The sequence below is a fragment of the Mixophyes fleayi genome, chromosome 10, assembly GCF_038048845.1.
Source record: "Mixophyes fleayi isolate aMixFle1 chromosome 10, aMixFle1.hap1, whole genome shotgun sequence".
Lineage (NCBI taxonomy): Eukaryota > Metazoa > Chordata > Amphibia > Anura > Limnodynastidae > Mixophyes > Mixophyes fleayi.
The window spans coordinates 73,228,391-73,242,197 of record NC_134411.1 but is presented as its reverse complement, the minus strand read 5'-3'; the positions used below and the strand labels follow the sequence as shown (position 1 = coordinate 73,242,197).

Below are 13,807 nucleotides of genomic sequence, written 5' to 3'. Positions count from 1 at the left end.
ATTACCATTGCCCTCTGGAAATTGTGACAGTTGTCAATACACCTGTGCACCTGTTGGTTGCTCTGAGAACTGTGACCATTAGTGAATTCTCCCTGAGCACCTGCTGGGTGGCCTGGAACTTGTGACCTGCTGGGTGGTCTGGACACTGTGACCGTTATTTGCAGCCACATATATCAGCGTGTCTTGTGGGGACCATGCCCAGCAACGTAACTACGATGGAAGAAGTTATACATATATTGTAGTGTATAAAAAAAATTCTTTAGTTCCTTTTAATATAATAATTGATAATATAGTTATTTATTCATTATACTCTGTTGTTAAAATTTCTGCATGTAGTGTATAAAAAAAAGTTATTGAATCCCTCTAATAAAATAATTACATTACATTTCAGTTTAATTTAAGGCGTTTACCGCCGGGATTCTCTAATATTCACATTACTTACACCAGGGTTGCATTACTTCCTTGTGACACACAATTTACTAATGAACACCGAAGTGATGAAGGCTGAAATCTGATTTCTAAGCGATGTTCTCAAAACCCACTGTGTGTGTATATGTATATGTATGCATGTGTGTGTGTGTGTGTGTGTGTGTGTGTGTATATATATATATATATATATATATATATATATATATATATATATATATATATATATATATATAGTTTAATAACATCACTTATGTATTATATAACAAATGCGCAGAATTCTTTTTAATTCTTTTTCTCTCCAATGAAGGATTTTACTAATATTTTTTACTCTAAACAAGTAGAAAAGCTGATCACAATTTGAGATAATTGTGTTCGATTTTATAAGTACCAATTTTTGCTGAGATATTTACAGTATTTTAAGCTTTTACTCCTATGCCTTACCTCCTCTTTTTATGACCTTATATTTAGCGAACATGAGCACATTTTCAATTAATACATTGTTGGGCAATGTTGTCTAATATGTTGCAGATAAAACTGTTATTTCATGGGTCATTAATGTGTTTAATGCGTGGAACATTCTATTAAAACAAGCACTTATTATTTTTATGAAGATGTTTATTACTATGGTTAACAGCCACAGTACAACTACATTTTTTTGAAGGCCATAATCATTCATCTTACGTGAGGTTGCCTCTTTTGTTTGTGGCTTTCTTTTCTGCAGAAGATTTGGATTATCATCAGCAAGCAGCCAAAGGTTTTTTGTTACTTCAAGCTGAGATTGATAGATGTTGTGGAAATTACATGCAACACAATTACACACCTTCAAAGATTTACAGCAGTGGTGCTAAATAGCTCTAAAACTGAATAAGAACAAAATAAAGAGAGAGGAAATTGTTTATAATGGAATTTATAGACATAAATGATATTGGGTAGGTCAGCATTTAGACCTCTAGACAGTTTCTGAATACCAATGAACTATATTAGTTTTTATAGCATGAGATTAATATGCAGCACCTTAGAATATTTGACACACAAAATAATAACAAGTGTTATAATTCAATACGAATACATTGCTAGTGTATACATTTTGTTTGACGGTTCTATTATATTGATTTATTACTTTGGGGGAAAAAAAGCATTTTAACACAATGTTTGCAAAAGTATTTTCTCCAATTAAAACGACTGTATATTTATGTTAGACTATTTTTCATCTAAGCACTATTTTTATTGAACAATCATCTAAAAATATATATGTGGGGACAAATTGAGTATGCGACCAAGGATGACATGCTGTTTTATAAAGTGTTTCATGGGCAGCAGCAAAATGAAGGGAAGCAGTTATTGCTATATCTAGGTGTGTTTTGGCTTCAATGATGTATTTTTAAATTCCATAATAGTCCACATGTTGAATTTTCAGCAAGACTTATATTTGGTTGTAATCAGTGGTAAAAGTGCAAACCTAGAAATAGCGGTATAGAATATATTCGTGAATGGAATTTGATTATTTTACAATGAAGTAGAAGTGGTGGTATGGCATACCACCTTATACACTTCGAGTGCACCCTGATTATAGATGCATAATATTGGTCTCTATGGCATGATTCAGACAGACTTTGGTGGTCATACGCTATCCATATCCATTCTACCCTGATTCTTTCTTATTGGATTACATGTACAAATGAAAAAATAGAGGATTTTAAAAGACAGCACAGTGGCTTAGTGGTTAGCACTTCTGCCTCACAGCACAGGGTCATTAGTTTGATTCCCGACCATGGCCTTATCTGTGTGGAGTTTGTATGTTCTCCCCGTGTTTTTGTGTGGGGTTCCCCTTGATGCTCCGGTTTCCTCTCCCACTCCAAAACAATACTAGTAGGTTAATTGGCTGCTGTCAAATTGACCCTATTCTCTCTGTCTGTGTGTGTATGTTAGGGAATTTAGACTGCCAATGAGGCAGGGACTGAAGTAAGTGAGTTCTCAGTACAGGGCTGCAGAATCAGTGGCGCTATATAAATAGCTGATGATGATGAAGGAAATGTCCTCTATTTATGTAGTCTCACAACTATGAGAATACCACACTACAATTTCATTCCAGGGTGCAGATTTGTGTGCGTGCGGGGAAAAAATCCTGATTCAGTGAATGTGCCATCCCAAACAGGTACCATTGTCACTACAGGAATGCAGTGTTCAAGGAGTTTAATATTGGTAAATGCGCAGGTCCCAAGGCAGGGCAACCTCAATGCTGCTCATCAAGGGGAAGGTGGACAATGTTCTGCATTTTCCATGGAGAGAGCCAATCAAGTGATTTTATTGTCACTGCTACTTATTAGCCTTAATGACTTTGCTAGAATGTAATACTGACTTTCAAAACTTTCCAGCCATGGAACTGAACACATGGAAATTCAGGGAGAAGCATGCCAATAAAAATATGTTGAAAGACATTTTTATGATGCTAATAAGACCGGTTAAATTCAATTGCACATTATAATGAACTTAAACAGACACATTTTGAATAAATAAATGTCCAGGTTGGTCCATACCCTTTAACACGTAAATGGTTCAATGCATTTATGAAAACAGTCTTTCAAATCTCTGCATTAACATGTCAGAACTTAAAATCATTTATCTCAAAAAGTCCTAAAATTTGAATAGTGTGACAAATAACACACAACAATTTTCTACCATCGCTACCTAAAATCAGAACCTTTGGCAATTTGGTCTAAGTTATTGAGGTTTGTGTTAACCCCATGCCAAGAAAAGACGTCAGTGATATCGGAGCCACCTTGTTCCTGCTCCTCAATCTGGAAAGAGATTTAAGGTTGGTTCCAAGCTTCTGAATCATGGGGTGTATTTACTTTTTCACACATGAATTCTGCATTTTGGCTTATGTTTTGTTGACTAAATAAAATATGTTGTGTTATTTATCACATCAGGTTAGATCCATCAAATGTTAGGGATTGGTGAGCACTAGATGATTTTTAGTTATGTCCTGACATATTTGAGAGCGGTTGGACATTCTTTTTCACATGACTGTATGTTTACTTTATACTAATAATAATATTGTATCTGTAAAAAAACATAATACATGGGGAAAAGCTGTAGAAGCTGTACTCTCAGCAGTCATTACAGAGCATGTTGGGAAAATGGCATTTTATTACCTCTTGTTAAGTTCCTATACAAGTGACATTTTATTTTACATCAAGTCAATTTATAGCTTTGACTTTTAAATTTAGTCGAGCCAAGTAAATTAACATGCCGAATCTGATTTCTAAATTCTCGCTACTTCTAACATGTAAATCAGATTGCTCTGAAAAAATGTTTGTATGCTCATTAAGGGGAATACATTTCCTTTGAGAAAATGCTTTTTTTTTTTTTTTTTAATTCTTTTACATAAATTAAAGATTTCTATTTTTCTTCCAGAATCTTACTTTATTAAATAGCAAACAAAAGTATAAAAACAAGAAATCCCCAGCCTATATAAAAGTACAAGTTTTCAATAGCTTGAAGGCTAACCGTTATAGTACAATTTCACGAGTAATTAATTATAATTTGAAAATCATTACTAAATATCAAGGTCATTTAAAATATTAGGTGAAGCTAAAATTCTTTCAGAATATACATTAAGTATATTGTATCATGCCATTTTGAATACTGTCAGATAAGCGATAAACAAGTATTTTATACAGCTAAAGAACAGAACTGTAGAAGTGGCACCTATAGACTATTTTAATCTGCATATTTTACACAAATGCTTGTGTAATCTCTCAAGCTTTATAGCCTCTGTTAACTGTAAGCTGTTTTGTAGAAACTAATAATGAAAACAGAGTGATTTACTAGAAAGTATTTGAAAACAAAGCTGTTAATATTGATGACTATTCTTTTCAACCCAGGCAAAGGGATTATATTTAGGGTACATTTGGCTTTTATGACACTTCCTTGGATTTAGAAGGGTCCCCAGTTTCCATATTGTTGTAACTAATTTTCTTTATAGATAATTTCTTATCTGATATTCTATTTAAACAAAATAATGTGGACCCCAGGTTTGTTCTAAAACCAGGTCTGATTAATATGATCATATGATCTGAATAGGCAAACATTCTCCATTTTATTTATTTTTTCGACCAGTTAGGTCAAACAGTGAACAATTGCTTATCTCTATTGTTGCGTTTACATAGAAATTGCTTCCCCAGCTGCTGAAAAGATAACACACTATTTCACCTGTGTGTGCTCTGTAATATAGAAACAGCTTGTATTATATCTATAGTTACTCTTTAACTGGCACAAAAAACAAACAAGCATATTGGTGTATGTAAGATGTTCATAGTGATTAATGGATGTGTTTGGAGTTCAGCATTTACATTCTCATTTTGCAGAGTGTTTTTAAATGACATTCCAGTGCAAAGAATATATTAACAGAAATATATATATATATATATATATATATATATATATATATATATATATATATATATATATATAATTTGTGTATATAATATATATTATATTATTGCAGGGCAGTCTTTACATTTTGCACAGTTTTTCATGTGAAAAAAATAGATTTTAGCTTTGAAAGTAAAAGTCATTATACAGCCATTACTTACGTATTTTCTGAAGTAAATTGTGTTTTTTCTTGCAGCCTATATTTTGTGATAAACGAGGTTGCTTCTAGCATGATAACAGTAACATTTTCTTTCTAAACACTCTGTTCCTCTTGCCTTAGGATCAAAGACAGGCTCAGATGTCCCAATATCGCCAGGATCACTCATTAATCATGAGGTCGCTGGTACATATGTCTGACGTGGCAAGGGCAGGAATAATGTCTCCAAGTCAACTCACCACTATAAACCAGTCCCAGCTCAGCGCTCAATTAGGACTCAATATTGGTGGAACATCCATTCCACATACATCTCCCTCTCCACCAGCAAGCAAGTCGGCCACACCGTCTCCTTCCAGTTCAGTCAATGAAGAAGATGCAGATGAAACAAACAGGGTGTGTAAAATTAGTGTAGTTCCAGCATTGGCTGCTCAGTTTTTAATACGGTAATATATAATGTTTAATGTACCACTTATGCTAACTACATTCATACGTGTGTCATGTTCGTTCCAGGAGCATTTTCTACAATTTTTAATGAACAAAATCTTTTTGAGACTTTATAAAAATTTCCTATAGAAATGCATTGCATCCAAACGTCCCTATTTAAATCTAACTTAAATATTGTTACAGTGTTAAAGCTTTATTTCATTTGCATAAAAGATATTCAGAATGATGCTTGTTGCAACATTTAATACATATTCTAAGACATTTGACTATTTGGAGATATATAATTTTTTTTCATTTAAGAAGCCTATCTAGTTATTTTGAGTTCACCACCTTTAAATACTGAAATCACTGAAGGTTTCTGTCTGTTGTAGTGTTCATTTTAATTGCATTGTTGTTAAACTGGACTGGTGGTCCGATTGCAGTTTCAATAAATACTACATAGATTGTCATTTGTTTTATTTACGGTACTTTAAAAAATGTGAAAATGATAGAATTTATTTTGTTTTAATACATGTACCCATTCATTACATAATTTGTCTTACATTAATTTGTCTTTTCAGACTATTGGAGAAAAAAGAGCTGCCCCCGATTCTGGCAAGAAACCCAAGACCCCAAAGAAAAAGAAAAAGAAAGACCCCAATGAACCCCAGAAGCCAGTGTCTGCTTATGCTCTATTTTTTAGGGATACACAGGCTGCAATCAAAGGTCAGAACCCCAATGCTACTTTTGGCGAAGTGTCCAAAATTGTCGCCTCGATGTGGGATGGCCTTGGAGAAGAGCAAAAACAGGTAATTTATTTATAGAACTGCATGTTATAGGTAAAGGAAAGCTTTCCTTGATAAGGTTAATCCATATTCCAGCACCAAAATGTTCTATTCTCCAAGCACTCCTGTGGGTATATGTACTAAAATCCTGGGGCTATTTGTACTAAACAACGGGTTTGAAAGCAACCAATCAGATTCTAGCTGCCATTTTGTAGAATGCACTCAATAAATGAAAGCTAGAATCTGGTTGTTATAGGCAACATCTCCACTTTTTCAAACCAGCAGTTTAGTCAGTATACCCCCTGGATTTTCCATGTTTTGACCATTAGGGAGACAAATATAATGTTACCCATCCTAATGCATACGTTTTACTTTTCCATTTAAAAGGACTACCTGCACAGTGCCACGTTTTTTTTCCTGCTCCCAATTACCAATATTTTGTTTTTGTTTACTTGTTTGCTTTTTTTATCCTGGATGAGGCAATTGTTGGAAGAATTCCATCCAAAACACAAAATATCATTTTCATTGACGTTCAACATGTTAAGCTACACTAAATTGCATTAAGTACCTGGAGCGAGACAATTTCTGGATATGGCAGGGACCCGATGTCTCTTATGTTCCATCACTGTTCTTCTCAATGCTGCCATGGACTACCCTGTTTCATACAGGCAGCAGTGTTTTTCATGCCTATCCCCTGTGAACTTCCTACTCACATAGGGTAGATCAGTGTTGGACTGTTGGGGGCATTATTATTATTATCTTGAACTTATAAGACGCCACAAAGGGTCTGCAGCGCCGTACATTACATATACAGAAAACAGAGAATCAAGACACAACATGAGATACAGAAAGAGCAAAAATATATATAAACACAGGTAACAAGGTAAAGCAAATCAGATTATTTCTGGGACAGATAGTTAAAGGGATGGTAGAAATCCGCGAGAAGTAGGCCGAAGCTTAAGAAAACAAGGCTAGCGAAGCAGGCCAAGAGGGTACAGAGGGTGATGGAATAGTAGAAGAAGCACACAAGAAAAGAGGGCCTTGCTCCTGAGAGCTTACATCCTAAAGGATCTGTTTAGTTTGGGGCAATTTCACACTCCAGGTAAGTAATACTCTGTAGTTTAGCTTAAAACGTGGCTACTGAAAATGTGGTTTTGGGTGAAGTTCTCCTTTAATTAGATTGTATTGTTAAGTAATCATTCTTATCATTAGAATTGCGGTATTGTAATGTCTTGTGGTAAATGTGTATGATGTTTTTTTAATTATTATTTGGAGTCTGTTAATGTAACATGAAGGCATTGTGTACAAGTTTCTGAGACATCTGCTCTCTACCAGACTTCCCCTGTTATGATTTAATGATGGTGATTAATCAAGCCTATTTGTAGCTGCAGCAACAACTGGGTCTTTGTTGAATGGCAAAAAAAAAATACTTAGCAAAGGCCAGACTTCTGCAGGCAGGAAGTCAGAGAAAACATAATCACAGTCATTCAAAGAACTGGGTGAATTATCAAAGGATTGCTCTAGTTTTGTACTGGACTGACTGATTTTCTAATGAGCAATTCTGCAATAGTATAAACGATCGAGACTTCACAAACTAAAAATAATATAATATACAGATAGTGGTTCACAGTTTTGTTTTTTTTTAGACCTTTATTATTTAAGCCAATATATCGCTGATGCTATATGTTAGCATGGATTTATCGAAATTCAGTATATTTAGGTTATTTTGGAAATATGAAGTCAGTGGTGGAACTACCGTGGGTGCAAAGGGTGCAGCCGCTATGATGCACAACAATCATCATCATCATTTATTTATATAGCACCACTGATTCTGCAGCGCTGTACAGAGAGCTCATTCGCATCAGTCCCTGCCCCATTGGAGCTTACAGTCTAAATTCCCTAAAATGCACACTCACACAGACAGACAGAGAGAGACTAGGGTCAATTTTGATAGCAGCCAATTAACCTACTAGTATGTTTTTGGAGTGTGGGAGGAAACCGGAGCACCCGGAGGAAACCCACGCAAACACGGGAAGAACATACAAACTCCACACAGATAAGGCCATGGTCTGCAATTGAACTCATGACCCCAGTGCTGTGAGGTAGAAGTGCTAACCACTTAGCCACTGTGTTGCCCCTAACAATGCCGATGTTTCTCAATTCAGAGCAGAGCGGGGGCCCAGGAGGTTAATGCTACATTGCGCCGGGCCTTACCCAAGCTTTGCTATAGTGCCCAGCACTACAGAGTTCTGCCCCTGTCGACAGTAGTTTAATGCTCTATTAATATCCATATATCTAGCTTGCTTTCTTGGTCTGCTTTGCACAACTAATTCATTTTACAAGTGTAGTTTTTACCAATCATTCAGTGAGCTCATAATACATTAGTAACATTATTGTTCTTTTTAAAGGTGTACAAGAGGAAAACAGAAGCTGCCAAAAAGGAATATTTAAAAGCTCTTGCAGCCTATAGAGCAAGTCTGGTATCTAAGGTAAGACTTGTTTCATGGTAATCTGTCCATACCTAGCAGAGATCATGGTGTGTTATTTTGAGCCTAATGTGAATCGTAAGTTGCAATTATTACCTTCAATAGGAAGACACTTTGTAGTCCATTTTGTAGACCCATTTGCTCTGTGCCTGTAATAAAAATAAAATTGGAGTACAGAAAACTACATTATGCAAATAAGTTATTTACTTCTGATTTTCTCCATAGACTAAAGTATTATTTCAGTATGACCTTTTTTCCTTGCTCAAATACACATTTAGTGAGCCATAAAATAAACTCTTACAATTTTACATTACTAGAAGCTGTTGAATCCCTGAACGTTTTACATTTGTGTAGTTGAAGTGTGTGTACACCAACATCAGTCTTGCAGTCTCTATATCTAACCATGCCGCTGCTACTGTCCACCGCCTTTGTCAATAAAGGGGACACAATCTATCGATCCGATTAAGCAACTGCTGTGAGGATAAAATTAATTTGTGTGGTTCAGCAAACCTGTGTCAGACTGCTGAAAGTAAAACCCCTCTGATCATGTTGTTTTATTTTGGAGTGGGCAGAGTTTATGCTACCCAATCTGACGTGAGTGCTGCTACATTGCTTTAAAGATCACAATTAAACGTGCTCTGTCTTGTGCATTTGACAAAGCAAAAAAATATTTGCAATGCACGTATAAAAGTAACACTTCTTTGAAAAGCATTGTACTGTATATGCAACAACCATACATCATTTTAATAAATATTTCTTTTTCTTTTTTGATCTTTTTACTTAACAGACACAACTGTTTGGTCTGTATCTTTATGATTGCCAGATGTTAATGTTTAGAAACATAGTGTATGAAAAGAGTAATTGTGAGCGATTTTTCTACTTTACACTTTCAAGTTCAATACATTAAATTGCATTGCAAAATATACAAAATATACTTAGAATTGAGGTTTTGAGTATTACTTATTATTTGATCTAGGGCTTGTAGATTAGAATTATGCACAGTAACACTGCCATCAGATTGACATAAAGCGAACTTTTCAATACTGATTGATAGACCATTAGTGTTCATCAATTGCTAAAAATGACTTTCACCATACATTGTAAATGTTTATTAAGCTGACAGCTATTTATGGATAATATTTGTTCCCATCGGTCTGTTTAATTGTTTGTGAATTGCACACAACAGAACACATTACTATTTATTAAACAGTCAGCAGCTCTGTTAGGACAGGAGCCATGCGCACGGGAGATTCACATTCATAGAACATACTTGCCAACTTTTCCTCATTGGCTTCAGGGAGATCCCGGGGGAGGTGGGCATGTGGGGTCGAAGCTCGATGAATCACATCATTTTGGCCCCGCCCCTAAATGATTTTCACAATTTTGGACAATTATAGCAGGGGTGGGGCTAAGATGACACGAAACTTGCATCATTAAGACCCCTCCCCCTGCCAATTTTCTATTGCAGGGGCGAGAATCGGGAGGTTGCTTTGCTCTCCCGGAAGGTCTCCCAGAAATGCGGGCGTCTCCCGGACAAGTAGGCAACTATGCGTTAAAGAAAAGCAGCTAATAAATCTCTAGAGACTGAAGTGTCTATTACATTTCTGTCTCCATTACTGAAGTCATTATGTTTTACCTGTCAGTATTTGATTAAATCTTGGTCTCCATGAAAATGGCCACCTCCATAGGCATCAATACATGGACAAGGGACCAATTTCTGAACTGTGTCATCATGCCACAGATGGCGAAGCCAACCACGTCTTGTACTGGCTCAGCATCAGGCAGAATGCCAGACTCTTCAGGGAGTGAGGGAGATCACCCCTATTTCAGGGAGTCTCCCTGACATTCTGGGAGAGTTGGCAGGTATGGCATAGAATGGGACTGTGTGACTGAACAGACGTGCTCTGAAATCCCTTTCAGCTCTGGGAAAGTAGAATCTATGATCCCAATAATTAAAGGGATTGTAATTGACTGTGGTGGTAGGGGATTGAATTCTTTTCATAGCAGCAAGGAGGGTGAGAAGAATCATATCCAGTATGGAGAAGAAATGTGATAAGTGAGTTAGTAAAACAGGGATGGAGGCAAGATAGAGTAAAACTGGATAAGGGACCGAGAGAAAGAGGCTGAAGAGGAAATAGGAGAAAAGGATGAAAATTATATAGAAGGTAGAAAAATGACAGAGAGAAATGAATTGGTACTTCATTTACTGTCAAATAATTTTTTCACACAGATTTATTTTCGTTATAATAATAATATACTCGCCCCTAAATAAAAAGTCTAGAGCTGTCTCTGAATTGCATGAGAGCAAAGAAAAGGCTCAAATTTGCACCTTGGCAAAACCATGTTGCATTAGAGGGGGTGGTAAATATAAAATGTGGGGACAGATTTATATTTGGGAAACGGCATGTCATAGATCAACTTTAATTTCAGTGTAAAAGTAAAGCTATCAAGTATTTGTGTGTTACATGAAAAAAAACCAGCCAGTATTTTCCTTGTGTGCAAAAAAAGAAATTAATTTGTACCCCTTGCATTGTAATATGGTTTGTCCAGGTGCAAATTTGATCCTTGTTTTTGCTTTGCTCCTAACGTGACATCAGGCCCATAGTCATCTATTTGATTAACAGTATGTTTTAAACAGTAGATATGCTTTAGTAAATGTTTTACATGTCTATTATTTAGCTCTTACAGTTCAGGACAGTTTTGTTTGGTGATGTGTTGCTGTATCCCTGGCAATATTGTATTTCATTATTGGTATATCTCATTAATGGTGTATTTTTCTTTGTTTAACAGGCTGCAGCAGAATCTGCAGAGGCTCAGACAATACGTTCAGTCCAGCAGACACTGGCATCAACCAACCTCTCATCTACTCTTCTTCTCAACTCCTCACTTGCCCAGCATGCAGCTGTCTCTGCTGCAGCACAGAATCTCCAGCAAGCACTGCCAAGGGCGATTGCACCCAAACCTTTAACCATGAGACTACCGTCTAACCAGATTGTGACTTCGGTCACCATTGCACCAAACATGCCATCTAGCATGGGAACTCCTTTAATGAGCTCCATGGGTGCACCTATGGTTGCCACTCCACCTTCTTCTCAAGTGAGCCCCTCGTTGCAGAGTCAACAGCATCACATCCAACAATTGCAGCAGCAGCAATTGCAGCAAATGCAACAGCAACAGCTTCATCAGCACCAAATGCACCAGCAGATCCAACACCAAATGCAACAGCAACATTTTCAGCATCATATGCAGCAGCAGCTTCAGCACCAACAACAGCAGCAACAACTCCAACAGCAAATGCAGCAACAACTGCAACATATACATCTACAGCAGATGCAGCAACAACAGCAGATGCAACACATTCAGCATCAGTCTCAGTTGTCTCCTCAGCAGCAATCACCTGCTGCTTCCCAAACCGGAGTACCTGCCCAGATTGCATCACCCATCCCACATATCAGTAGTCCTCCCCCAGCATCCCAGCACCATCAGCCATTGATACAGTCCCAGGCACAGACTCAAGTGCTGTCTCAAGTCAGTATTTTCTAATCCTCCATTGGTTTCATTGAAGGATATTTTCATCTCTTTAAGGGAAGGTGCATATGCTGTAAATTGTCCAAACATGTTATGCGAGAAAGCATAATGGACCAAGTAAAACTCTTAAGTGTCTATTAGATAGGCAATAAAGAACAATGTATCATATTTTAGCATCCTCAAAATCACTTCTCTGAAAACTAAAGAAAGCTGCCCTTTTTGTTTTTCATGTGATTTTTAATTTATTAAAGCTTTTCCTAAAATATGTGAATTGTGTGGTCTAAAAAAACACACTGGGAAACTAAAAAAAACAAACTGCAACCGGTTTGAGTGAACTTGAACATGCAGCAATGTATTTTAAAAGGACCTCAATGCATTGTCAGCATTGGAAACTCACAGACAAAAAACATATGCAGTTGTAACTACCTGTAAAGTGATAATGTCACAATCATGCAAGTGCATTTGTATAACATACGTAGTTAATGGCATTTTTGTCATATGTTATGATGTAAATCACTGATGTTTGCCAAAGTTTTCTTTATTTTTTGTCTATACTGAATAAAAGAAGTCTCATTAGCAACCAAAATTTTAAGTTTTGAATACACTGTAACAGTATGTTGATTGGTTCTGTGTCCCACCATATACATTTGAATTAGAAAAGAAATGTTACTATAATGTGCTCTTAATGTGACACACTGCATATTAAAACAATGTATTTTTCAAAGGGAAATGCACTTAATAAATGGTTATTTTAAGAGCTAAAATTAACTAATGCTACAAGTACTGTATGACCAGTAGGATATTTAAAAAGGGTACCCTAAGTAAGGTGTATATATTTTCTTTCTGAGTTGTATGTTTTAAATAAGTTGTTGTAAAAGGTTTTCATAAACAAGGCTTTAATGTAACACTGGTTACAGAACCATTAATTGCTACATCGCTTATTGTGTTTTTATGCTGTTTTATACTTTTTTATGAGTTCTGATAGCGGCAGTTAAGTTGTTTGTATTTTTGCTTAACTGAAAAAAAATGCTTTTATCTTGCAATAGAATAAACACGTTTCTGTAATAGATTGCATGATGTTTATTTTCCGTATTCCCTGTTGTTTTTTGTTGTATAGAATTTTTTGGTACAAACGCATTTGTTTTTAATTTTTAATGAATGCCTTACAGCTGTCCTTTTAAGATTGATCAGGCACAATATAGATTTATTGATGATCGATCAAGTGAAGTTTACTGTAATATGTCCTGGTGTATAACAATGTAGAATGAAGTTAATCTAACATCCACTTAGCATGGCTCTTATATACTGTATATTCTCCTTTTTTAATTAGTGTACGTGATGGCCTAGTATGTATTTCCTTAAGAGCAAAATTCAGGATGGAAGATAGAGGCATTCTGTGCAATTTCTTTCTATCTATGATCTGTCCTGTATTCCACCTGTGTTGCCCAAAACAGCCATGTAAATGACTATTGTGACCATGGTAGGGATCATTGATGTCTTTTAAAGCTCTATTTGTTCTGCTTTTTGCTTTTCCAATATTACTTGATTATAACACAGTTTAA

At 36.0% G+C, this 13,807-nt stretch overlaps 1 protein-coding gene across 1 annotated transcript in view; it reads left to right on the top strand.

The window, feature by feature from the left end:
* The window catches only part of TOX3 (TOX high mobility group box family member 3), a 97,572-nt gene extending 84,280 nt beyond the window's left edge, over nucleotides 1-13,292 (top strand). Inside the window, exons 5-8 of the mRNA XM_075188865.1 lie at nucleotides 5,147-5,416; nucleotides 6,028-6,255; nucleotides 8,640-8,720; nucleotides 11,508-13,292. Coding sequence (XP_075044966.1) covers nucleotides 5,147-5,416; nucleotides 6,028-6,255; nucleotides 8,640-8,720; nucleotides 11,508-12,260 — 1,332 coding nt within the window. The 3' untranslated portion in view covers nucleotides 12,261-13,292. The remainder of the gene's footprint in view (nucleotides 1-5,146; nucleotides 5,417-6,027; nucleotides 6,256-8,639; nucleotides 8,721-11,507) is intronic.
* Nucleotides 13,293-13,807: the final 515 nt, after the last annotated feature.